Genomic DNA, 25885 nt, shown 5'->3' with positions numbered 1-25885 from the left:
TTGATATTAATTTTCTTTTGAACTTCAAGTGATGTTGGGCATTCAAAGTTAACTATACTTATCAAGGGAGGCATGAGTTAAGCAAATCACATCTGGCTTCCTGCCTGGAGATGAAAATGTAAAACCTTCAGCATAATTAGAGGCAAACCTGGCGTGGTCTGGCTTCCTGGTCACCTGTTCTTATTTTTTTGAAGATTAAAAATTTTTGTTTTAAAAATTCTTTCATTTTTTTTTTAGATTTTAGTATAAGCACATTGTTTCTTTCTTCCTTTTCTCCCCTCCAAACCTTCCCATATACTCCCTCTTTATTCTTTTTCAAATTTATGGCCTCTTTTTTCATTAATCGTTACATACATATATGTATATTTTAGATATATATGTGTGCATGTGTCTACGTGTGTGTGTGTGTGTGTGTGTGTGTGTGCCCTTGGAAGGCGCATCGTATGCCCAGGAGCTGGAGTTGGTATGGGTAGTTGTGCACTGTCCGACACCTGTGCTGCTAACTGAACTGGGGTGCTTACGCACTCTTAACTGCTGAGACATCTCTCCTGCCCATTTCATTAACTTTATACTTCTACTTAGTATAAGTGAACTCTGGAAGCCATACTTCTTTCAAAGAAAAACATACCTATGGTTACTTAGGGCAAAATTGGAAATCAAAAATAGATACTCAAGTAGGTTCATTTTTATCTGATGTTTTAAGGATATTGGTAGAGTATAGATTTTGGATCATTTGAACTTCAAAATAATAGTTTAACATATACCAAGTTATCAAACTGTACCTACAAATTATTATTTCAATTAAATAAAAAACCCAAAATAAAATTAAAATTGAGTATTAGACTATGTTCTAAGGTTGAATTATAGTTACCTGACAGTGTATCTCACCACTGATTTTACATTTTATTCATTTAAAAAATACCTGATACAAAAGCCAGGAATAATGTCATACAACTTTAGTCCCAGCACTCAGGAGGCAGAGCCAGGCAGTTCTCTGTGAGTTCAAGGCCATTCTGGCCTACAAAGTGAGTTCCAGGACAGCCAGGGCTACACAGTGAGACTCTGTCTTGGGGAAAAAGAATCTGGTACAGGAGCTAGTCTCTGGAGGCAAAGGCAGGAAGGTATATCTCTATTAATTTGAGGCTATCCTGGCCTACTATATATCCACTATGTACATAATGAGTTCTACTCTGTCTGGGGGTGGGTATGTGGATTTGTTGAATATTGAATAACTGAAGTCATGAAAAGATATTTAGTTAAACTCACTGCTTACTCAGTTCTCCATTTACCAGATTCTCTTCTCAGAGGTGGTAGTTTTCATCAGTTTTTTTAAAAAAATTTTTTATTACTTTTTTAATCTGAGATTTTTCTTTTGCCATACTAGCAAAAAGTAAGTGCATGTATATGTATTTTATGAAGATGATAATATATTTTGCTAAAATTCCTTCTCTGGGGGAGGAGTGTGAACAACATTTACCTCCTTCCATCTAAGGTTTCAGTGACAAACCAGAGTTTGATTCTACCACAGTTATCCTGGAGAATCATTGAGTTTATTGAGCTTAAATCACATGTTGTGGAATATTTCTTTACACCGTATAAAGATGTGTCACTGTGATTGGTTTAATAAAGAGCTGAATGGCCAATAGCTAGGCAGGAAGTGGTTAGGCGGAACTTCCGGGGACAGAGAGGACTCTGGGAAGAAGAAAGGTGGAGATGCTAGGAGATGCAGAACAAGCAGGATGTACAGGAGGAGAGGTAATAGCCACGGACCATGTGACAGAATGTAGATTAATAGAAATGGGTTAATTTAAATTATAAGAACTAGTTAGAACTTCCATAATAAGAAGTCTCCCGTGACATTATTTGGGAAGTGGCAAGACAGAGAAAGACTCTTTACAATCATGGGTGAGCCCAAAGTAGCTACACTGGAATGTCTTCACACAGAATGGATGTTGGCTTCCTCACAAATGAAGGTCCTCTTCAATTATCCCTCCCCCTACTTTAACCTGTAGACTTTAGCCCCTGCCCCAGCACCCCAAAGCCATGTGCATTTGGGGCAGAATTGAATATATATGGCTGGGAGGATTCTCAGGTTTGGGTCCAGTGATTCTCCCCATACTCTCTTTCTATGAGGAATGTCAGTAGTTGACTGGCCTGCTCCTGATGGACTCTGGACTCTTGTAGGCAGTCACAGCTGATCTGATGAAGGGGGCAGTTGTTCTGCTCAGAAGGAAGAGCTGCATAACAATGCAGTAGGTTTAACTGATGTATCAGTCAGAGTAAGCATACAGTTTTAATAGTATTCTCTTGTATATGTGTCACATTTAGACATCCAGTCGCAGTAAGTAGATACTGACATTCCCTGTTAAATGGATATTTGGTTGTTACTGTCACAGATACTATTGCCTTATCCGTGTTACTGGAGTGAGAAGTGTCTGTGGGTGAATTCCTTGAGGAGATGTTGTTGGCTAAGATGGCATACGAGTGTGTAATCCTGAGGTCAGAACACCTGTCTTTCTACCCTTCACTTTTGACACAGCCTTAGTGTCATATTCAGTTATGTGTGAGAGTGACCATCTCTATGAGCTTGAGACTCATTTGTTTTTTTTAATAGATGTAGCCGTTTCTCTGTTGAGCTGTTAGGTTTCATGTATGAGGGGAGTTGATGTTGTTTGTGACACCACCTGGCGGTGTTTCAGTCTGTTGGCTGTTTGTCTGGTCTGTGTCTGCCCTTGTGCAGGAGTACTCGACAGTTTTGCAGTCAGGTGGTTTCTGTGGCTGTCTTTACTTCCTCAGGGTTATGTAAGATTTCTTTTACTTTTTCTATGTTACAGTTTCTTTCATAGAAATCTTTGATCCATTAGGAATTCATTTGGTGTAGAATATGAGGTAAGGAAGTATCTAATTCTAAGTTTCCATGGATTTAACTTCCATTCCTATCATTGGTCTACTTTTCAGAATTTTCTTGTATTTTTGCATGTTTAATTTTCACATGAAGATTGCAACTTCTCCTCTCAAAAATATCTGTAGATATTTTATTGGGATAATATTAATTTATATAATAACCTGAGAATGATCACAGTGAATTTTAGACTCTTTAAAATTTGTCTTTAGATCACACAGCAGTTGGAGAACATCTGTCTAAGAATCATCGATCTTGTTTTACAGAAGCATGTCATTGGTAAGTTTAGAGGTTAGATAAAAGGTGAACTGGGTTTTTTTTTTTTTTTCAATTTGATGAACTCGAAAGTACATTTTTTAGCTCTTTAAACTTAGTGAGGTAGACGGTTTAGGAGAGGGAAACCTGCTTTTTAGACTTGAGGCTCAGCTTTCCAATATTAGCTAGGTGTATTTTCATTCAGTGGTGAACTCTTAATGTGTCTAGAGAAGAATTTTTGGTTTTAGGAAATTTAAAGGATGGAGAATGTAGTATCTACATTTTAAGCAGAACTGAGCTGGGGCTGGGGGTACAGGTCAGTTGGTGGAGTGCTTGCCTGGAGGGCAGGAAGCCCTGGGTTTTGTTCCCAGCACCAGCATACACTGACATGGGCAGGACATGCCTGAATTCTCAGCACTTCTCAAGAGGTGGAGGAAGGACGATCAGAAGTCGGCTACATAATGAGTTTGAGGCCAGCTGGGCTACTTGAGACCCTAGTGTGGAGGGGCAGAGGAAGAAGAGAGGCAAAGGAAAGAGGGGGAAGGGAAGGAAGGGGGGGAGACGGGGGGGGGGGGGGGGGACTGGGATGAAGTTTATCTGGGATTTGTAAAGTGCATAGAACTAGACAAGTGTTTCACTAGAAGTATAAATTGGCAGAAAAGCTTTGAATTTCTAAGGTATGTACTATCTTCTTCATGAGAAAAAGCAGCATTTAGAAGTTAGATATCTTTGCTCGGAGTTAAGAACTGTGCATTTTCAAATGAACTATTTAGATATAGTTTTCTTTCGACTGAGAGTAATGATAGTGTGTATGAATACAGAACATTTCTTTGGGCCTCTTTACTTACAGTGGGTATAAAGTATTCTGAGGTAAACCGAAGAATACTGCTGAAACTGCAAGTTCTATAACTTGAAGAAAAAGCTATATCATTTATAGATGATGGTAAAACTATAAATGAGATAGTAATATATATTATCTCTGTATCATTAAGCTCTCCAAAGAATATTACTAATAGCTTATTTATTTTAAACTACATGATAGAGATATGCCAATATAGTTCTCTTATACATTTCAATATAAATTTTTAGATAGAAACTATTTTATATTATAAAATAGAAATTTGATTTTTTGTTATTGTTGTTGTTTGTTTGAGACAGGGTCTCACTATATAGCTCTGGCTATCCTGGAACTCTCTTTTTAGACCAGGCTGGTTCCAGAGATCTGTCTGCCTCTGTTTCTTTAGTGCTGGGACTAAAGGTGTGTACTACTATGCCTGGCTGAAATTTGATTTTTTTTTTTCTCCACAGGATTTCACTATGTTGCTTTGGCTTTGCCTGGAACTTGCTTTGTATACCAGGCTGGCCTTGAGCTTAGAGATCCGCCTACCTCTGCCTCCAGAGTGCTGGAATTAAAGGCATGTGCCACTACACATGGCCTAAAATAGAAATTTTAAGTTTTTTTTTTTTCAATACTATGAGCAGATTGTTGCCTTGCCTTGTTGAGTAGAGGATAGATCTTAGTTAGCATTGAAGGCAGACTCTCTGGCTGATGCCACTGAGGAAGGTGTTCAGGGAAGCATGTGGCACATGAAAGGAATGTGTTTGAGTCCTCTGTGTGGTCCCTTTAATCTTTCTATTTCCTCACATTCTAACCAGAGGTTTTTCCCTTCTAGAGTTCTATGAGGAAATCCTTTCCCTGGCATACAGTTTAACCTGCCATGCCATCTCCCCGCAGATGTGGCAGCTCCTGGGCATTTTATATCAAGTTTTCCAGCAGGATTCCTTCGAGTACTTTACAGGCATGCAATGTTATCGTACAGTTTTTCTTTCTGACTAGATGTACTTCCCGTAACACTTGATGATTCAGTACTAATCAGATGTTTTCATTTTACTGTTCAGGGAAGGGTGAGATGATTATAGCAGTGTTCCATCCCTTAGATAGGCAGAGGAGGTGGGTCGTTTGTCGCATTTCTTAGGTTAGTTTGCATCCAGAGCATGTAGCCATGCGTTAATTGAGTAAATATTTTCTGAACACAGCTTTGTCCTAAGCACTGTTCTCAGCCCCGCAATCCAGCAGTGAAGACTGCGGCCCTTCTCTAGTTTTCACTCTAGTGGGAGGGGACGGCAAGGGTGTACTAAAGCCCACCAGTGAGAACCTTGGCAGTGTGTCAGATGGTGCTGAGTACAGTGAGGAGAGAGACAGGGACAGATCATACGTGTTGTTTTGATAAACAGTGAGCATTTTAACCTTCTTAGTCTGCATTTCCTTCAGTCGTAAATAGAGCAGGTATATCACGTCCATTTCTAGTTTGTGGCTGCTAAGGGAGACAGCATTTTAGTGCTACAGAAATGTGGTTCCAATGGGAATCATTCATTTCTGCTCCTGTTGCACAAGTCTCAATGGGATTCTGGATCTTTTCCCAGACATGATGCCTCTCCTGCATAATTATGTGACAGTAGACACCAACACTCTGCTGTCAAATCCAAAGCACTTAGAAGTCTTGTTCACAATGTGCAGGAAGGTAAGTGCATCCTGTTAGTTGTCATGTGATTCTTAATAATGTTTGGGTGTTTAGTTTATATTACTTTATCTGAATAGATTTATCAATTTCATTTTAAGAATGAGTTTGGGATTGTTGTAATTTTAAAGTTTCACACTGTGTTATACATGTCACTTCAGTATCTATGTACTTTGAAATTTTTCAGTAAATACAACCATCCCTCTGTATCCATGGAGATCCTTCCAGGACCCCCGTGGATATCAGACTCCATGAGTCCTCCAGTCTCGTAACTAGCAAGAGTGGTATTTGCCCATCTCACCATGCATTCAACCCACTTTTATAATAATATCCAATCCAATAGAATGTTATGTAAGTAGTTGTTAAGCCATGTGGGCCAGAGAATAACAACAAGAAAAAGAATCTGTACACATTTAGTGTAGATCCAAGTTTTAACAAAACATTTGGTTTATGGTTGGTTGAATCCATGGATAGAGAATCTATGGATATGGAGGGCCAGCTCTCTACTTTTCTTTCCATTTTTTTTTCCTTTCAAAAATATAAACTTATGGATGCTGGAGAGATGGCTTAGTGGTTAAGAGCACTTGTTGCTCTTGCAGAGAACTCAGGATTGGTTCCCAGTACCATCTGTAACTCCAGTTCCAGGGGATTTGGATACCCTTTTGTGGCCTCTGTGGGCACCAGACTTATACATGATGCATATACATACATGGAAGCAAGACACTTTCCACAGATAAAATTAAATAAATTTAAAAAGAAAACTAAAAAATGTAAACTTGTTACTAATTAAAGTGCTAGGAAAACTAACTATACAGTTTGCCAGTCTGTGATAGAATGGTACCAATCCTTTTATTTTTAATTGATTGTATATTAGAAGCCACCTATGTACCTAGATGTAGATCATTTGAACATAAGAACTTAAAACAATGATAAGAGTTACAGAAGCAATATTTATTTCAGTATGTGATGATTCTTTGATGCATTTATGCACAGACATGATTGTCCACTGTGTTATCTTAATCCTCTATTGGTTATATCTTAAGAATTTTTTGATGACTAAGTCATGTTTACCTACTTCAGGTGAGAGAGAGAGAGAGAGAGAGAGAGAGAGAGAGAGAGAGAGAGAGAGAGAGAGAGAGAAAATAAACTTGTATTACATCAAGCTGGCAGGCAGATTGTGAAAAGTTCAAATAGCCAGAAACCAAAAAATTTGACCATGGAATTGGAGGGAAAATAGCTGTAGTTGCAGCCCATGGTTCTCATGAGCAGGGAGCTGTAGCAGGAATCTTAGAGAGTCTTATTAATAAAACAAACCCGGAGCCAGGTATTGGGGTGAACTGGAAGATTAGAGAGACAGAACAAGCCACAGCTAACCTCACCTGGCCAACTTCTCAGCTGGTCTTGTTTCCTCAGATTGGAAGCCTCTGTGTCCTCATATCTGAATGGCTCTCAGCTGAACTGTGCTGCTAGAAGCCTGAAAGCTTAACCAGCCAAATGCTTCTAGTTTCTGGTCCTCACGCCTTATATATCTTTCTGCTTTCTACCACCACTCCCTGGGATTTTAGCTGCTTTCTGGGATTAAAGGTGTGAGTCACCATGCCTGGCATTTCCAATGTGGCCTTGAACTCACAGAGATCCAGAGGGATTTCTGTCTCTGGAATGCTAGGATTAAAGGCATGAGTGCCACCATTTTCTAGCCTCTGTATCTAGTGGCTGTTCTGTTCTCTGACCCCAGATAAATTTATTAGGGTGCACAATATTTTGGGGAACACAATAATACCACAGGGAGGTGTATCAGGGTCTGGTAAGAGCTCTAAACTGGTGATTAGTATATCTGGTTTAGGTCCCAGTTAAATTATAAAGAGCTTACAAAGTTGTGCAAATGTCTTACCTAAGCTGAGATTCTAAAAACTTCTGTAGCTCTGTGATAACCCCTTTTTTGAACCATTTTCACCTGTCAATCTTTAGGTCAACCCTCAGTTATAGGGATGTTGAGGAAAGGGGGAAAGAAAGCTGCAGCATAAAGCAGAGCAGTTGTGTGTGTCCCATTAGTAATGCAGCTGCTCTCTACAGCAGACAGAGAAGGCAGTGTTCACAGTGATGTTCTTGTCAAGTAGATGACATATATTTCATATTTTTAGTTTTAATACTAGCTCATATTTAAAGAATTCTTGCAGTGCATCAGGCATTTCCTGTGTGCTTTAAAAATATTTATTTTTAATTATGTGTGTGTGTGTATGTCAAGGAGGCCAGAGGAAAGCATCAGATCCCCTGAAGCTGGTATTACAGGTGGTTATGAGCCTCCCAGTGTGGGTTCTGAGAACCAAATTCTGGTCCTCTGCCAGAGTGTTTTTTAACTGCTGAGACATCTTTCTAGGCCTCCTCCCCCCTCCCCTCCCCAATATTCTGTTTGAGACAGGATTTATATTTCTAGCTCTGGCTAGCCTGGAACTCACTTTGTTTACCAGGCTGGTTTGGAACTGACAGAGATCTGCCTGCCTCTACCTTCTGAATGCTAGGATTAAAGGCATGTGACACCATGTCAGACTCTTTTTAAAATGTTTTTGTTAACATTTATTAATTATATATAATAATGTTTCATTATAATGTTATTTTCATACATGTACTTATATATGTTGATCATATTTACTCATTATTGCCCTCTCTTGCCCAGCTCCAACTCCTAGTGATTCCTTCTCTCCCAAACTAGGGTCCTGTGTCCTCCCGCTACCCCTGTTCTATGAATGTTCATGCCCTGCTCTCCTTTTTGTGACCCAATCGATTTCCTTAGAGTTGGTTACAGGAACACTGGCATCTTGCCAATGGCTACACCTATGAAGAAAATATCTCTTGCTTAGCAACCATTCTGAGCTTTTTTGACCTTATTTAACCCTAAGATATTTGAGAGCCCTACTTTTATCACACTGGACCTGCTGCTTATTAAATTGTTCCAGGTTTCAGAGCTCCTGTGTTGGAGCCACGTTTGAACTCAGGTGTGTGGCTCCACAGCCCATTTGTAAATTACAAGGTATGACTTATTTTTTTACCTTTTTGCAAACCAAGATCAGACAGGCTTTGGGCTCAGAGAGAACTGCCTGTCTGCCTTCCAGTGCTGTGATTAAGGTGTGCACCACCATACCTGCTCAGCCAGTTGCTTTTCTAAAAGCAGTGATCCGTGCTGGGCTGATGTCACAGGCCTTTAATCCCAGCACTTGAAAGGCAAAGATAGGGGGAGTTCTCTGAGCCTGATGCCAGGCAGTCCACACAGTGAGTTCCAGGCCATCTAGGGCTACATAGAGATCCTGTCTCAAAAAACTACAAAACTTATTTCTGTGACTGAATTCACAGGGGTTTGTTTCCTCTGGCACTCATGCTGAGCTAACTTGTTGCTCTAGGTACTGTGTGGAGAGGCGGGAGAGGACGCCGAGTGCCATGCTGCCAAACTCCTGGAAGTCATCATTCTTCAGTGCAAAGGAAGGGGAATTGACCAGGTGATGCATATTAGAAAAGTCTCCTCCTGGACACTTACATAAAAAATGTCCATGCCTGATTGATATTCTACTTATATTTTGATGGAAAAGTAAAAAGGCAGCCATAGTTTGTACTTGCTGGTGCAAATCCTATTTGAATGATAGGGAAAAAAAAAGACTCAGAAACATTCATGGCAATGGTAACAATACCAGAATGCAGACAGGAGCATGTGCAATGGAGGTCATATGTGGCTTGCAAAGTAAAAATCGTGTATGTTAGATTCTGCTCTGAGCAATTAAACAGAGAACCCTTGAGCAGAGAAATGACAAGATCAAAGGCCAGGGTTTTGGTTGTTGAATGTGTGACCAATGAATGGGTCTTCTACAGATGAACAAGGAGGCTGTGGCTGGTGGAGGTGTGAGGAAAGCAATGGGAAGGAAAGAACAGGATTTATAGTAGGAGATTTTGTAGGAAGCATCAGAAAAGAGAAGGCATTAAAGGAGAGAGCCAGGTAAGAGCAAGAACCTGGGTTTGCCTACAGAACCTTCCCTGGAAAAGGAGGCCAATGGGCAGCAGCGTGTGGGAGCAGAGTCATGCCACCCACGTTTATTGCCTACAGGTGGTAATAGATGTTCATAAAACAAAAAGTTTTCTAGGGTCAAATGTAGAGGAAAATGGAACAAACAAAAGTCAACAGATTCCATTGTTGTGTGACTGTCTGGAGTGTGTCTAGGAAGCTACATTCATATTGTTCTCCAAGTTAAATATGGAATGGTTTTGCTTTCTAAACCCTAGGGCCATATTGATTGTCTTGAAAGGGCTGTTTAGATAATGCTAGTACAGTGACTTGTCTTGATATAGAAAGAAGGAATGTGAAAACTTATGTTTGATGACTTTATCTCATCATCGACTTCGGAGAGTTGTATGAAGTTGGAAAAGGTGACCACTTCAGTTTGGAGGGCTGTGGTAAGTAGGAAGGAGCTGGATTGTGTAGTCAGTAAGAGTCCACAGTGTTTGTATTAGACCTGGGTTGCAGAGGGATTGATAAGCTCAAGGCTTTGTTTTAAAGAGCTGAGGACTGTTGGTGATCAAATGTTAGTGTGGACACCACATAGAACCCTCAGGTGTAGCCTGGACATAATGCCTCTCTGTGTTTCCTGTCAGCTAGAGGAATCAGGTTTGACGTTTTAGTTGAGAATACTTCAGAGGTCTCTGAGTTATTTCTACCAGGAGGGCTGGTATATCTTATCTGTGATGTCAGTGCTGTTGGTGGTGATCTTCCATTTATTTATTTATCTATTTATTTATTTCTTATTGAATAAAATATTTCTATGAATATATTTTCCTAAGTCATCAGTGTAGCCAGAAGTTTCTTGGTCCTGCCTGGCCCTGTGGTCCCGCAGCTGTTTATAAAACAATCACTCAGAGGCTTATATTCATTACAAACTGTATGGCCTATGGCTTTAGCTTCCTGCTAGCTAGCTCTTTCATCTTAAATTAATCCATTCCTATTATCTACATGTTGCCACGTGGCCGTGGAGTTACCGGTCTGCTGGCGTCTTGTTGCTGCTCCTTGGGCAGAGGCTTGCATCTCTCTCTCTCCACTCCGCCCTTCTCTCTGTATCTCTGCATGGATTTCCCACCTGGCTGTAAGCTTTCTTGCCATAGGCCAAAACAGCTTTATTTATTATCCAATGGGAGCCACACATATTCACAGCACACAGAAAGACATCCCACAGCACATCAGTCTTGTTTTAATTTAACAGAAAGAGATAATTGTTATATTAATCTTAAAACTTAAAGGTTCCTTTAGCTCTTGGTGGCTTTACATATGATAGTAAATATTTATTAAACTTCAGTTTTGAAACTATCAGAAAGAGGTGTTTTTTGTTTGTTTGTTTGTTTTATTTGTTTGGTTTTTTTTTTGGTGGGGGGGTAAGTGGTGCTTGGGACAGGGTTTCTCTGTGTAGCCCTGGCTGTTCTAAAACTTGCTCTGTAGACCAGGCTGGCCTTAACTTAGAGATCTGCCTGCCTCTGCCTCCTGAGTGATGGGATTAAAGGCATGCACCACCACAGCTAGCTCAAAGTTAATCTTTCCTTGTGATTTTACTGATTCTTAACTAATTATTTCACCATGGCTCATGATTTTTAATGTAGATATCAGACATATGTGACACAATCCACTCCAATCAAGAACATTAAGTATCTAAATGAGAAATAAATGCTGGAGTTTGTAGATGTAGTTCTAAACGGTCTTTAAATAAGAAACATAGAGCCCGATATTTGGATGAACGCTGAAAGGTCAGAGAAACAGAACAAGCCACAGCCATCTCACCTCACCAATTCCTCAGCTGATCCTGTTTCCTCAGACTGGATGCCTCTCAGCTGAACTGTGTTGCTCAAAAGCCTAAAAGCTTAACCAGGCCAAAAGTTTCTAGTTTCTGGTCCTCACACCTTATATACCTTTCTGCCATCACTTCCTGGGATTAAAGGCTCTTGTTACCATGCCTAGCTGTTTCCAGTGTGGCTTTGAACTCACAGAGATCCAGACGGATCGCTGCCTCTGGAATGCTAGGATTAAAGATGTGAGTGCCACCATTTTTTGGCCTCTATGTCTACCTAGTGGCTGTTCTGTCCTCTGACCCCAGATAAGTTTATTAGGGTGCACAATATATTGGGGGACACAATACCACCACAGGAGTTAGCATTGTATTCAGAGGACTTGAGACCCACAGTTTTGTTTTTTCTCAGCATTTTTGAGCTGAGAGTGTAGTGGTAGGATTTTGTTTTTCAAGAGACAAATGGATCATGTCATAGTCTCATTCATTTATTTCCAAATTGACATCGATCCTATCTTTGTCATTTACCTTAGACATGGAAATGGCTGAGTGAGTGAGCTGTTTGGAAGGAGGATCTCACAAGCAATCTCTAGCTAGCTCAGTGTGGACATGAAAGGGAGTGAGACTTTGTAGACTATCACTTTTTGTTTACTTAGTCTCTTGGTCTCTCTGAGTTTGATGGGAATGTAGGGCTTTAAATGTCTCCTAGACACAGTTGAAATAAGCACTATTGTCACGAAGACTCATTTGTTGGTGACACAGCCAGCATCAGCCTTCAGGATGTCTCTGGGCTGCAGTGTGTGGGTGACTCTTGCTTCCGTCCCATCCTCCAGTGTGTCCCGCTGTTTGTCCAACTTGTCTTGGAGAGATTAACCCGCGGTGTCAAGACCAGTGAGCTGCGCACCATGTGTCTTCAGGTGGCGATCGCTGCGCTTTACTACAGCCCTGAGCTGCTGTTCCACACACTGGAGCAAGTCCAGCTGCCACACAACCCCGGACCTGTCACCGCACAGTTCATCAACCAGTGGATGAACGACACCGATTACTTCCTGGGGTACATGCTTTTCTTGGTTTCATGTTGCTTCAGTGTTTGGGAAGTTTACTTTTTAGTACAGTGATGTGTTCAGAGATGATATTTATATCTTGGGGACTATTTTTAGTATATTATTTAAATTTTTGAAAATTATGGATATTTAAAAATTTATTTATTCTGTATCAGTGTCAGTGTATGTGTGTGGGCACAATTGTGTCATGGCATGTTGCAGAGGATGTCTGAGGACAACTTTCAGGAGTTGGTTCTGTTTTTAAACCATGTGGGTCCAGCACCTTTACCCGCTGAGCCATCTCTTTAATCCAAAAAATTAGAAATATGTTTTGAAGTATAACCTGTTGGAAAGATTCATTATACAGTAATTAATATAGTTGTTTTTAATTTTGTTTTCAAGACATTTCATGTGCCCAGGCTGGCCTTGAATGCTTGATCCCCCTGCCTCTACCTTCTGAGTACTAGGCTTTTAAGATTTATTTTTATTCATGTATATGTGTGTATATCTGTGTGAATGCATACCATATGTATGCTGTGCATGTTTGGGTAACCTCAGAGGCCAGAAGAAGTGTTGGATCTCCTGGAGCTGGTGTTGTAGGTGATTATAAGCCACATGTGGGTGCTGGGAATCAGTCTCAGGTCCTCTGGAAGAACAGAAATTGTTCTTAACACTGAGGGGTTTTTTTTCCCCTAGCTTTTGTCTTTTAATTTTTGATGTTTTTAAACAAAGGAAACATTTCACAGAAAACTGTGTCTAATATAAAATAACCAATTATTTTTCCTTTGGAATTAAAATTTTCTTATTCTGTTACAGCAGAGGCTGATGGTAGATGTGTGTGTAGCCAGTCAGGTCAGCATGCTAGATACTGACTTTTTGAAGTATTTTTTGGCACCTGGGTTTGGTGTGGATGGAGCATATCTGCCAGGAAAGCTGAGGACCAGGCCAGGAGAGCACGGTCTGAAGAGCTCTTCATTTTCCCATTGTGTAGAAATCTTATGCTGCCAAATAGGCATTTCATCTCTAACAAACCTCATTTTGCTAGTGTTCAAATACAGCTCTTTCATTAATCATAAGTGGTATTATAGCAAAATTAAAAATGCTAATTGCAGACTCCTATAAGCCTTTTCTCCCCCTCCTGAAACCAAGTCTTGTTATAGAACCTAGGCTGGCCTTGAAATTGCTCTGTAGTCCAGGTTTACCTTGAATTTACAACACCCCTGTTTCAGCCTCCTCAGTGCTGTAGTTATAGGTGTGAGCTACCACACCTGACCTCCCTCACAGGTCTTTGTGGGTAAGAGTTGGTTTGTTTGTTTGTTTGTAGAATTTGGTTTACATAGGATTTCACTTGCTTTAGTCTTTCTAGAGCAGTGGTTCTCAACCTATGGGAATTGATCTCTTTGAGTAACCTCTATCTCCAGAAATATTTACATAATGATTTGTAACAGTAGGAAAGTTACAGTTACGAAGTGGCAGTGAAATAGTTTGTGGTTGGAGTCACCTCAGCATGAGGGGCTGCATTAAAGGGTCTCAGCGTTAGGAAGGTTGAGAACCACTGCTCTGTAGTTTGTCCTTTGTGACCACATCTGCATGTTTTTCAACATTTGCAGACACCATGACCGGAAGATGTGTATAATAGGACTGAGCATCCTCTTGGAACTGCAGAACCGACCTCCTGCTGTGGATGCCGTGGCTGCACAGATCCTGCCCTCCATTCTCTTCCTGTTCCTTGGCCTGAAGCAGGTCTGTGCTACACGACAACTGGTAAACCGTGAAGATAACTTAAAAGCAGAGAAAGCCGACATGGAGGAAAGTGGTAAAGTCTTCTACTTACGATTTGTACTATAGTTGATTTTGCTTTTTAAAATTAATTCATCATTAATTGTTATTATAAAAATTAAATTATTTTATGTACATGACTGTTTGCCAGCATGCATTTTTGTGTGCCATATGTCTGCCTGGTGCCTATAGAGGCCAGAAGAAGGTGTTGAATCTCCTAGAACTGGAATTCAGATTGTTGTGAACCATCATGTGGGTTCTGAGGACCCAGGTCCTCTGCAAGGACAACCACTGCTCTTAACCACTGAGCCATCTCTCCATGTGTTTCCTTTACATTTTAGTCTGTTTGGAATCATTAAACAGATTGCCTTTCTTTGGCCTGTGACACATTTAAACTGGGGCTTGATTGACTTACAAATTTTATCATGTGAGGTACATTTAGATTCCTTAATACTTAAAACTTTCAGTGGCTTCTAAGTGGAGCCCAGTAGATGTGGTTTTGCCTTGAGAAGCCTATATGTAAGAGAATCGGATGGTCTTGACTATGAATTAGCAACTTAAGACTTACTGTTTTGTTTATACTAACAAGCTCAGTGAAAGTAGCTACCAATAACTGAATGACTCTTAGATTAAGTGTACACTGTCAGTATAAGAGTTCTATAGATCTTTAAAAAAAAAGAGTTCTATAGAGATGGATTTTTAAAAAAATAGTTCTTGGGTAATTCATCTTCAAAAATTACAATTTGAGATGTTTAAGGTTTAAACAAATTTAGAGTAAAATGTATGAAAGCAGGCAGTTTAGTCAATCAAGAATCACAGGGCTGGCTAGATATTTTAGTGGGTAAAGGTGCTTGCTGCCAAGCCTTATGACCTGAGTTCAAGCTCCAGAACCCACATGTCCGATGGAGAGAACTGATTCCTGAGAGAACTGTTGTAGGAATTTAGCAGAGTTGCTGTATCTGGGATAGACTTTAGAATGAATAGTTGTTTTTTAGAAGTACTTTGACCTTGAAGAATCACTGTGGTAAACAGTAAAGAATCTTTGTGGAAAGCAGTGATTGTTTTCCTCCCGTGATTTGTAGAATTGTTTTTCTGAAGCAGGGACGCAGCCTTCGCATGACTTTGGTTACAAGATGCCTCTGGTACACCCGAGGCTCTTGGATTATTATGTACTGCAAACGATGCACAGTAAAGGACTAAAGTCATGAGGACAGTCTTGGGTGTTGCTCCTAAGATGTTATCTACCTTGACTTTTTGTTGTTGTTTGTTTCTGAGATAGAATCTCTTACTAGTTTGGAGTTTTCAAAGAAAGTTAGTCTAGATGGGCAGGGAGCAGCCCTAGGGATGCACTCGGATTACAAGTAATGTCACTGTACTTTGAGTTTTTTGTTTGTTTTGTTTTCTTTTTAGTTTGGGTTCTGGGGATTGTCCTCATGCTTGCAATGCAGACACTTTGCTGACTGAGCTGTCACTCCAGTCATTAGCTTAACTTTGTAGGTTACATGTAGCCAACCACTTTATTTTTCTTTACATATTTGTATTGTTACTATTTGTGTTAGCAGAAATGACCTCTTGGGGGCATTTCTGAGCACTTCATAATTGTTTCCTTAGTGTTTAAGAGAGTTGAAGTCATTGTTGCTGAAAACACACATGAATGGGAACCATTCTGCTTTTCTTCCAATGAGAAGAATGTGGTAGCCTGCAGTTAAGTGGTATTCTTATGTGAGTAGGTGGCCATGGCAGCATTATTAATGTTCAGTCTGGGCCACTGAGTTTAAGAGGGTGAGGCCAGACAATCTACTACAGTAAAGATAAAGTTTATAATTTTAGATAGATTCTGTGGTGGTTTCATATTTCAGATTATTTCATAATCCTTGTTTTTCATTCTTTTACATAATTAATGGGTCCACAGAGGAGATTTCCAGTGAGGAGGAGGAGACAAATGTGACTGCTCAAGCTATGCAGTCGCACAGCGGCAGAGGTGAAGAGGACGAGGACGAGGACTGGGATGAAGAAGTGCTGGAGGAGACAGCCCTTGAGGGCTTCAGCACCCCACTGGACCTTGACAACAGTGTGGACGAGTACCAGTTTTTTACACAAGCTCTACTGGGTATGTCTTCAACGCCCTCCACCTCCATTCCTCAAACCTGAAGATGTTTTTAAACATCTGTAATTTCTTCCTGTTAGAAGTCGTTTTGGGATCTACCCCCGTATTGGTATAGATGCTTTAAAATTTTACCTTTTGCTTTAGAAGTATCCAAACATTTAGAATGAAAAAGGTTAGCACACTGAAAAGTCATTCTAAACTCCCACTGCTGTAGAAGCAGCATCAGGATGAACCGCCAGCCCTCTTCCCAGAGTCCACAGTCGTTTCAATTCTAACACATGTACCCAAACGCTGAAGAGTTATACATTGTGCTCACACACCCAAATGAAGAGCCGTCTGCTGTTTCTCTTTGAGCTTACTCCAGTCATGTTCCAGCCTCAAACTTGGCAAGTTTTCCCTAAGACCTCATGGAACACTCAAATGCTCACAATCCTCAATTTCGCTGACTCACAGTTTTATGCCACATACAGTACATACTCAAAATGTCCATCTTTCACAGCACATTATCACAATTGTTAGGAAAATGGACTGCCCTGACAGTTCTGACAGGGCAAGGACCTAGTAGTGCTTTTTAGAAAATGGTTCTACTAGAAACACAAGACTAGATATGACTGAAAATATTCTAGACACAAATGCAGAACTGAGATTCCAAATTACCATTTAGTATGCTTTGTGTTGTAGGATATAAAGCTAGCCCCCTCTACGGAATGTTATGGTGACCCCCAAGACAGTCATAGCCTCTCCTGATTCAGTATCCTGCTATTTTCTGGTTGTACCAAAAAATAAACAACCAGCGAGTGATTTAACCTCTTAAAAAAATCATTTACGCTTAAAAAATGGGGTTAGGTGGGACTTCCTCCCACCTTTTAAAAGTGTTTCTAGAGCCACTAAAAAACTTGCATTTACAAAATAGTTGATAAAAATATCCCTCTGGATTGTAGAAGAAGGGAAGTGGGGACACTGACAGACATGATGGATAGGGCCTTTTTCGGCTTCATGTCCACTCTGGGAGGGGTGGGCTTAGTAACAGCCTTGTGGAGCAGTGCTTGGGCTCCACCTTTGCCACTCCGTCCATGCTGACTTTCCACTTGGGCATCGTGGTGGCCCGGGATGGGAGAGACAAGTGATGCTGAACTTGTCACAGAGTTGCACTGCCTAGCTGCCACTGCAGGAACTCACAAATGGCCGTTTTGACATTTGTGAGTAAAGTGGTCCAGGTATGTGGTGCTTAAACACTGTGGCCACGCGCCTATTAATTATTCCAAATATGGGAAGAAACAGGGTAAGACCCGATGAAGGGATGCTTTTCTACATTAACTGTACTGATTTTGTACAGAAAGTAACACTTATAAGTTATAGGACTCCTTAAAGCCACACTTGTCCAAAGGCCTTGCCAAATGAGTAAGAGCAATAGACTTGTATAACAGTGGGAGATGAGAATGGAAACCTCACAGGGTGAATGCCACTGCAAGGGAATGAAGAAATCATAGGCACATGGCACACTGAAAAAAACTGGATCAGGTGGGCTGGGCTCTCTAATTAAGATGCTGCAGCACCCTTGCAGCTCACTGAGTTTATTGCAAACAGTTGAACAGGGGCAGTTTGTATATACAGCTATAAACACTGGGTGGCAGGAGTTGGGAGGAGCTATAGTGGACATTTTCTGCACACACTGTCAGTATTTGCACATGGACCCAAGGAAAGCTGTACCACTCCCATGGGGCTGAGGCACTGGGGTCCTTGACATGGCTGTACTCATGTCAACAACATACATTCAACTCAGGACTTCACTTGCTTCCTACGATAAAAATAGAGAATAAGCCAATGAAATACTTAGCAAATTATTAATCTAACAGTTGTACTGAAAAAAAAAAAACCTTAACTAATGTCTATTATTTGCTTTATGGTTAAATAGTTCTGTGGTTGTGTTATCATTTATTTCTACTATTAGATGTTTAAAATTCTCATGTGTGTGTACTGTTTTTGCCAACTAGGCAATGCCAACATAACACACCACCATTATTTAGTTTCAACAGAAGTACAAGAGTGCTCTGAAAGCCAGCTGTGGAGATAGAAATAGTATGTTCCAAGACGGTCACCTGTAGACACAGCATGCATCCTGAGTACTGCAGGAGCTTTTGGGTCTCACGTACAACCTGAACATGCACAACAGTTTAGAAGCTCCTCTGCTGGGGTTGCACAGTCATCTGTGGACAAGCTTGGATAGACCACTAGGAAAGAAGCCTCTGAGGCATTCCTGGGAAGGATGGCATAGAACTAAGGGTGCTTGCTGCCTTGAATATGGGCCCTTTTAACCCAGTGCATAGTGGAGTGTTTTCCTATAAGCTGTTGACCTGATATGGTAGTTTACTTTTGGGAGTAATTAGGTTTGAAGTACAAGATCTTCAGGATCCTAGGCAATGTGAGGTTGTTAGATCAAAAGTACAGTGTGGACTTTGATGGGGAGAGTATGTAGGTAGAGGACTTTGAGAGACAGGCAGAGGTGATGTGGGCTGGGCATGGTTACACATGGGAAGGGTTTGCAATGGTTTCCTGAGAGACCAATAGAAATGAGAGGTTGAGCTGATGGGTGGTGGCACACGCCTTTAGTCTCAGCATTCGGGAGGCAGAGACAGGTGGATCTCTGTGAGTTCCAGGCCAGCCTGGTCTACAGAGTGAGATCCAGGACAGGCATCAAAACTACACAGAGAAACCTTGTCTTGAAAAACAAAACAAAACAAAACAAAAAAGGGGGGGGGATTGAGAGCATTCAGAAAGAAAATATTAAACTTTGTTTCAGTTGTGTTAAGTTTGAAGTATTTAGCTGGAAAAGTCCAGGAAGAGAAGGGAAGGATTTTGCACAAGGGTGCAGACTTAGGCCCTCGGTGTAGAGACAGAGCTGGTATGGAAGGTACTAGAAAGATTCCCAGGAGGATGGTAACAGGTGAGTCCAGGTGTTGCCCAGTGTCAGGATTTTAGGGAATATATATAGTTGGGGAAACTTCCAGAAAAAGAAGATAGAAAAAGACAGAATTAGGGAAACCACAGATTTGTAAAGGGGACTTTCCTTGGGGTTCCTTATAGTTGGGTAAATGGGCCCTCAGAAATGACTGTCTGTTGGGATCAGTTTCATCACCCTGTCTCTTACTGTCTAAAATAATTTCATTGAGATCTGATCCTACCACTTACTTTTCCTGACATAATAATGGTCACTGGCTTTCTTACCTTTTTTCCTCCAAACCCCCTGAAATGCTATAGCTGTGCAGAATCGGGATGCTGCCTGGTATCAGCTGCTGGTGGCACCACTCAGTGAGGATCAGAAGAGAAAGCTGCAGGAGGTGTACGCACTGGCGGAGCACCGGAGGACAGTGGCAGGTCAGCCGTCCTTTCCACAGTTGTATGTCAGAGGGCCACCACCTGCCTTACTTGATTAAAATGGCTGAAGAGCAACCCCTTCATTATAATGAAGAATTCCATTGTCATACGGCTCTTCTTGCCATGTCGCCTAGGCTGACCTGAACTTGTCCTCCTATTTTTACCTGTATGTGCTAGAGTTACTGATGTATGCTACTTCTCCTGGGCTGTATGGTTGTTCTTTCTCTCTTTTTCTCTTTGAGATGCTGGGGTTTGAACTCACAGCTTCATACATCCTGGGCAAATAATTTACCGGTGAGCTACGATCCTAGTCCCATTGCCCACCCGTCTCTCTGTCTCTGTCTCTCTTGAGTTAGGGTTTCACTTGGTGGCTGGCCTGGAACTCATTGTGTAGTCCAAGCTGGCTTCAAACTTACTATCCTTGTGCCTCAGCCCTCCCGAGGGCTCAAATTACAAGTGTGTGCCACCGTGCCTACCTTTTTTTCGTCTTTTTTTTAAAGATGGGTTGTTGCTAAGTTGACTAGTCTAGCCTCAAACTTACAATCTTTGGACTTGTTATCCTCCTGCTTCAACCTTCTGAGTAGCTGGGACTATAGACATGTCTCTGTGCCACCAGGCCCAGTTTGGTGGTTCTTTTTAATAATAATATTCTATCTCTGTCAACACCATTTCACAGGTAGGGGTTAATAGTGTTTTCCCTTTCTGACATCCTAATGCTTTTGTGTGTGTGTGTGTGTGTGTGTTAAATTTTTAGTTTATTAAGTAATAAAACAGTAGAATACAGCTTTTACATGATTAAACCAAATAAAAATTTCAAATTAAAAACCCGAAAACATTGCAAAAATACCTGAAGAAAAAGCAATGGCTCAGTGGTTAAGAACCCTTGCTGCTCTTCCATTGGACCCAAATTCAGTTTCCAGCATGCTAATCGCGTGACTCACAACCACATGAAACTCCAGCTCCAAGGGACAAGATAGGCCTCCCTGACCCCATAAACACACACAAATGAAAATCAAACAAATCTCAACAAAACAAAAGTCAACTTTAGCATAGTGACGGCCTGAGGATGTACTTCGGTTGGTAGACCGCTTGCCTAGTACGGATAATAAACCCTGGGCCGTCCCAAAGCACTGCATAAAAACCACATGTGGTGGCTCAGGCTTGTAATCTGTGCACTTTCGAGGTGAAGACTGAAGGGTCAGCAGTTCAAGGTCATCCTCGGCTGTGTAGTTTCAACCAACTATGGGGTGGGGGACGATGACGCAGTTGGCGTTCTGATTCCAAGCCTATTGAGTGGCACTACAGGGCTGAGCCAGAGGTGGCTCCAGTGAAGTTTGCTCTTTTCCTAAAGCCGGTTGGAAGTGGATCTTTTGGAAACCCAGCCCGCTCACACGTTTGGTCATCGTTTCTTCAATTTGTGGGAACTTTGAAAGTCACCCGGTAGCACTACTCTCATTCCCGTCCTTCCGACAGTTATCCTCGTGAGGAGCGCGCAGATGCCTAGGACCAGGGCAGCAGCAGCTTCCAGGTCCGGGGTTCTCCACCGCCCTCGCTTTCCATAGCGAGGCCTGGGGCTTCCTGTCCTTCTCATCCGGCGTTGCTAACTGGAGGCCAGGCGGGTACTCCCCGCCGCCCTCCTGAAGGGGGTCTGTCGGGGTAGCGCACCGTTATCTCCCTCAGCGGTAACACGCCCTGCAAACCTTTCCGGCTGGGCAACAGTTCCTCGAGGTCATGCACCCTACAGCGCTGCCCACAACTGAGGGGGTCGGACAGCAACTCCGGCAGAGAATCCTCCTAATGTTTTAGAGAAGTTAAGGGTTGGGATAGGTCTTGCTTAGAAAGACTTAGCCCATTGCCCACCTAACGTCTCAACCACAGACGGACTAAAAAAACTCTGTGGATCTTAGAAGGAGCTTGTATTCTTGAAAATGAAATGCCACATTACTCAGTTTACCATCGATGTTACCCAGTAGCTAAGGAGATCCACTTAAGAGGAGGAGATTTTATTTTGGCTCTTGGTTCAGTCCTGGCCACTTGGCCCCCTTGGTTTTGGGCCTCTGGTAGGAGTGTGAGGTAGAGGAAATGGGCTTGTGTCAAGGGACCTCAGAAGCAGAGAGAGAATGGGGCTGGAGTCCTAGTATCTCTTTAAAAACACACCCTATGGGGCTGAAGAGGGGGCTGAGCAATTAAGAGCACTTGCTACTCTTGTAGAGGACCCCAGGTTAGGTTCCCAGCACCCACATCAGATGGCTCACAACTATCTGTAACTCCAGTTCCCTTTTCTGGTGCCTTTTTATGGCCTCTTGGACACCTGCATACATGCAGCATACACTCACACAAACGTGTACACACACACACACACACACACAATAACCTCACTTCCTCCCAGGAGTCCTCTTCTCTTTTTTTTTTTTTTTGGTTTTTTTTTTTTGAGACAGGGTTTCTCTGTGTAGCTTTGCACCTTTCCTGGAACTCACTCTGTAGACCAGGCTGGCCTCGAACACACAAAGGTTCTCCTGGCTCTGCCTCCTGAGTGCTGGGATTAAAGGCGTGTGCCACCACCGCCCGGCAAGGCCTCTCAAAGGCTCTCCTACCTCCCTGTAGTGCCAGAGGCTGGGAACCAAGTTCATCATATGGACTTCAGGGGACATTTATGTCCCAAACCAGAGCAAGTTCTCATTTATATTTGTTGGGATTCATATGTTGGTGATGTCAATTTTCAGCTTTTAAGAAGGAAAGATTGTTTAATGTTGGGATTTTGAGCGCACTCCTGGGTTATTAGTGGGAAAAATTTTGTGGTTACAAAGTATTTCAATGGGAGACATGAGTTTTAGGTGAGGACTGTTCTTGAGGGTCACAGTTTTTGTCGGCATCCTGTGCAGAGTGGAGCCTGTACCTATTAGCTCCCAGCCTCAGAACTGTTCACATCTCACCTGTGTTAGCAAATCGTTGTTCCATGATAAACATAATTGCTTGTGAATGTGGTTTTGTTAAAGGCTGGCATTCAATTAGGTGGCACAACTAATACCAGGAATCATATTAAAGCTGTAAATCCATGAAAAGAGCCAGGCATGGCAGCAAGGCCGGGAGGGGAATTGGTGTCTGTAATCCCAGCACTTGTGTTGTGGAGGCAGGAGGATCAGGAGTTCAGGGCTATCCTCAGTTACATAGCAAGTTAGAGGCTAATCTGGCTACATGAGACCCTGTCTGGAAACAAACCAAACAGTCCATTATCATAAAAGTCCGGTTCTTTAAAGTTACGTTCAGTGCTCTCACCTTAAGCATTCTTTGTCTTCCCTCTCCTCTTTTCCAATAGCAGGGCGGCTGCACATTTGAGGACAAGGGCATCTTCTCTGCGTTTAACTTTGGGGTTGCGCCCAGCAACAACAGAAAGGCGCGTCTACGGTTCACCAACCAGCATCACCGCCGCTGCTGCTTTGACAGGATGCGTGAGGGCCAAGAGGGGAACAAGGGTCTGTGCCATCGGCACCAGGCAGCCATGGACTCGCTCGCCTTTCCCTCGACCCTTCTTAACCTGGTATATATATTTTTCAACAGCTACTGTAATGTACGAAATTAAAGAAAAGCAGTCATTGACTGGAAAGGACAAAGCGTCCACTCTGAAGGCTGAACGCGGAGGGGTTAGAGTTAGGGATTGGCGCATGCGTCTCAGGTTTTTGCCATGAAGAATCAGTGGATTTAGGCGGATAACAGTGCCTTCTGTTGTACATGAATTATCAGAAAAATTTTTTTTGGAGTGTGTTGCAATTTTTTTAAATCATAAAACGTATTTCTAGATATCCTGTAAACCTTGGTTATATGTCATTTCATTCTGCATTTTACTCTGCATTGACTGGCAGTTAGTGCAAGTCTCTCTCTCTGGTTTCAGAAACGTCCCTGTTCCCTTTGACCACCCTGTGCCCAAAGGCTCTCTTCATGAGACTTCCATGGCTTTCCTAAGAACTGTCGTATTCCCTTTTCCGTCACATGTTCCCTCTTGAATGGGGTGGTATTTCTTCAGGATCACAAATGTATTGATTGCGTTGGTAACCTACCAAGTTCAGGCTTTACCCACTTGTTGGCACTAGCCGCAGGGGCCTGTTAGTTACTGGGCTTAGCAGCAGGACTGAAGAAGTTCTTAGGAGTCATGTGTTTAATTATACTACAGGGGTTGGGGGCATCCAAATTCGAAGGCACATTGAAGTTCTAAGCAGAAGACAGTTTCTGGGTGAGGACTTGGTTGGTAGTTACTTACCATTCCAGCCATGTTGACAGGACCCAAAGCATTTTACAGTTTTTTTCCTCTTTTTTCTTTTCTCCTTCTATCCCTCTCTCCTTTCTTTTTGAGGTAGAATCTTGCTCTGTATGTGACTCAGGCTGGCCTCAAAGTTGCAGTCCTCTTGACTCAGCCTCTGACTGCTGTTAACATACCCAGCTGATTTTTAACTTTTTTCTTTTTTATGTTAGGGTCTTGCTACATAGTTCTGGCTAGACTGGAACTCTGTGTGCAGCTTAGTCTGGCCTCAGACTTGTGGCAATCCTGCCTCAGCATCCCAGGGATTGGAGTTATGGCCATTACAGAAATTTTTTTTTTTAATTTAGTAAAAAGACCTAACAGATCCAACTACCTGCTTTCTCACAGTCTGAAATTTCTCCAGCCTGATTTATTATGGCTCAGTTGTTTTTTAAAAATTCTTCAAGGGTTGGTCTCTTGATCAGCTGGGTTTGTAGGTGAATGATGTCAGTATTGCAGATGAATTTCCCGAACCGTTCAAAAGCAGAGCACGAACCACAGTGCTTTCATTTAGCAAAATGAAAATATGTCATCAGGACTTGTCGTATTTCTGGATGTGATATAGATTTTGTTTCTGTGAAATGCCTGTAGTTTAAACAGCAACTGGCAGAATTTTCTAGGTGCTTCCTGAATTATCAACTCTTACTCATATTATTTTTTAAAAATTTGGGTTATTTAATTTTTTTTTTTTTTTTTTTTTTTTTTTTTTTTTTTTTGCAAACGTATCTTGAAAAGCCATACATTTCAGAGTGAAATGACCCTGTATTTTCCAATCTCTCGTTTTTCAGGGCACCAAAGCTGCATGACCCCCAGCAGTTAGAAAGGAAAGATTGCACTGTGGGGGATTCTAGATCTCTGAAGTAGTTTGGTTTCTCCCATGTCTCATATGGTTTAATTGTAACAGGGGTAATTTGCCTTCACACTGGATCTCGGGGGCATGGGTTCTGGAAATGAGACTTTGTGGTGAATTGTCACCTGCAGTATTAAAGGGAAGACATATTCCTGCACACCACCACACCTTGTTTTTGAAGCCAGAGTCACGGTATGGTTTTGTTACCAGAAGTGCTAACCGGAATGGGATCTGGTTACCTTGGAAATGCAGGAACTCACATGAATGTACTGTAAAATAAAATGTGGGCTGATTCCCAGGAACTGAACTCTGCTAAATGGAATATTTTCTGGGATGGCGCAGGTTATAACTCATTGGCATGTTTCCCTGACTTCCAGGAACCTGGAACAAGAGGGCTGTTGGTATTGAGAGGATGTAGTGGGTAGCCATTCCAGCTTTGATCTGGAAGTTCCAACCCCCATTGAGACTTCGGCAACTGTCACGCCTACAAGGCGGGGCCAAGGGAGGCGCCGGGGGACCCGAGATCCGGAACGGCGGGATATTGGTGAAATTATTAAGGCCACTCCACGTAGTTAAAAGGAGATTTATTTAATGGTGTAACTTACAAATTAAGGGATAGGTAGGTCGCGGGGTCTGGGAAAGGTGTATCGCAGTCCAGCGGTGTTCTCTGGAGCTCTGCTTGGTCCACCTCCACCATCCAGGGTCCCCGCGCCTCCCTTGGCCCCGCCTTGTAGGCGTGACAGTTGCCGAAGTCTCAATGGGGGTTGGAACTTCCAGATCAAAGCTGGAATGGCTACCCACTACAGAGGACAACAGGAGAAGTCAGAACCAGCAGGTCTGACATGAACAGTGAGAGCGTGGGAGTACTTCTGCAGGTCATGGTAGTGCATCCTGGTAGGCAAGTGCTAAAGAAGATGAGACAGGAGGATCACTAATTTGAGGCCGACCTAC

At 42.0% G+C, this 25885-nt stretch overlaps 1 protein-coding gene across 2 annotated transcripts in view; it reads left to right on the top strand.

The window, feature by feature from the left end:
• Positions 1-23599, top strand: part of Ipo8 (importin 8) — a 67295-nt gene extending 43696 nt beyond the window's left edge. The window contains exons 17-25 of one of the 2 annotated variants that reach the window (XM_059256414.1): positions 3115-3181; positions 4831-4956; positions 5582-5679; positions 9072-9167; positions 12320-12540; positions 14140-14345; positions 16221-16418; positions 19674-19790; positions 23110-23599. In XM_059256414.1, coding sequence (XP_059112397.1) covers positions 3115-3181; positions 4831-4956; positions 5582-5679; positions 9072-9167; positions 12320-12540; positions 14140-14345; positions 16221-16418; positions 19674-19790; positions 23110-23126 — 1146 coding nt within the window. In that variant the 3' untranslated portion in view covers positions 23127-23599. Of the gene's footprint in view, positions 1-3114; positions 3182-4830; positions 4957-5581; positions 5680-9071; positions 9168-12319; positions 12541-14139; positions 14346-16220; positions 16419-19673; positions 19791-23106 lie in introns of both variants that reach the window. The other variant, XM_059256413.1, reaches the window with a different exon arrangement.
• Positions 23600-25885: the final 2286 nt, after the last annotated feature.

Source organism: Peromyscus eremicus, chromosome 3 (genome assembly GCF_949786415.1).
Source record: "Peromyscus eremicus chromosome 3, PerEre_H2_v1, whole genome shotgun sequence".
In the NCBI taxonomy this organism is placed as follows: domain Eukaryota; kingdom Metazoa; phylum Chordata; class Mammalia; order Rodentia; family Cricetidae; genus Peromyscus; species Peromyscus eremicus.
This window is presented reverse-complemented; position numbering and strand designations above follow the sequence as displayed.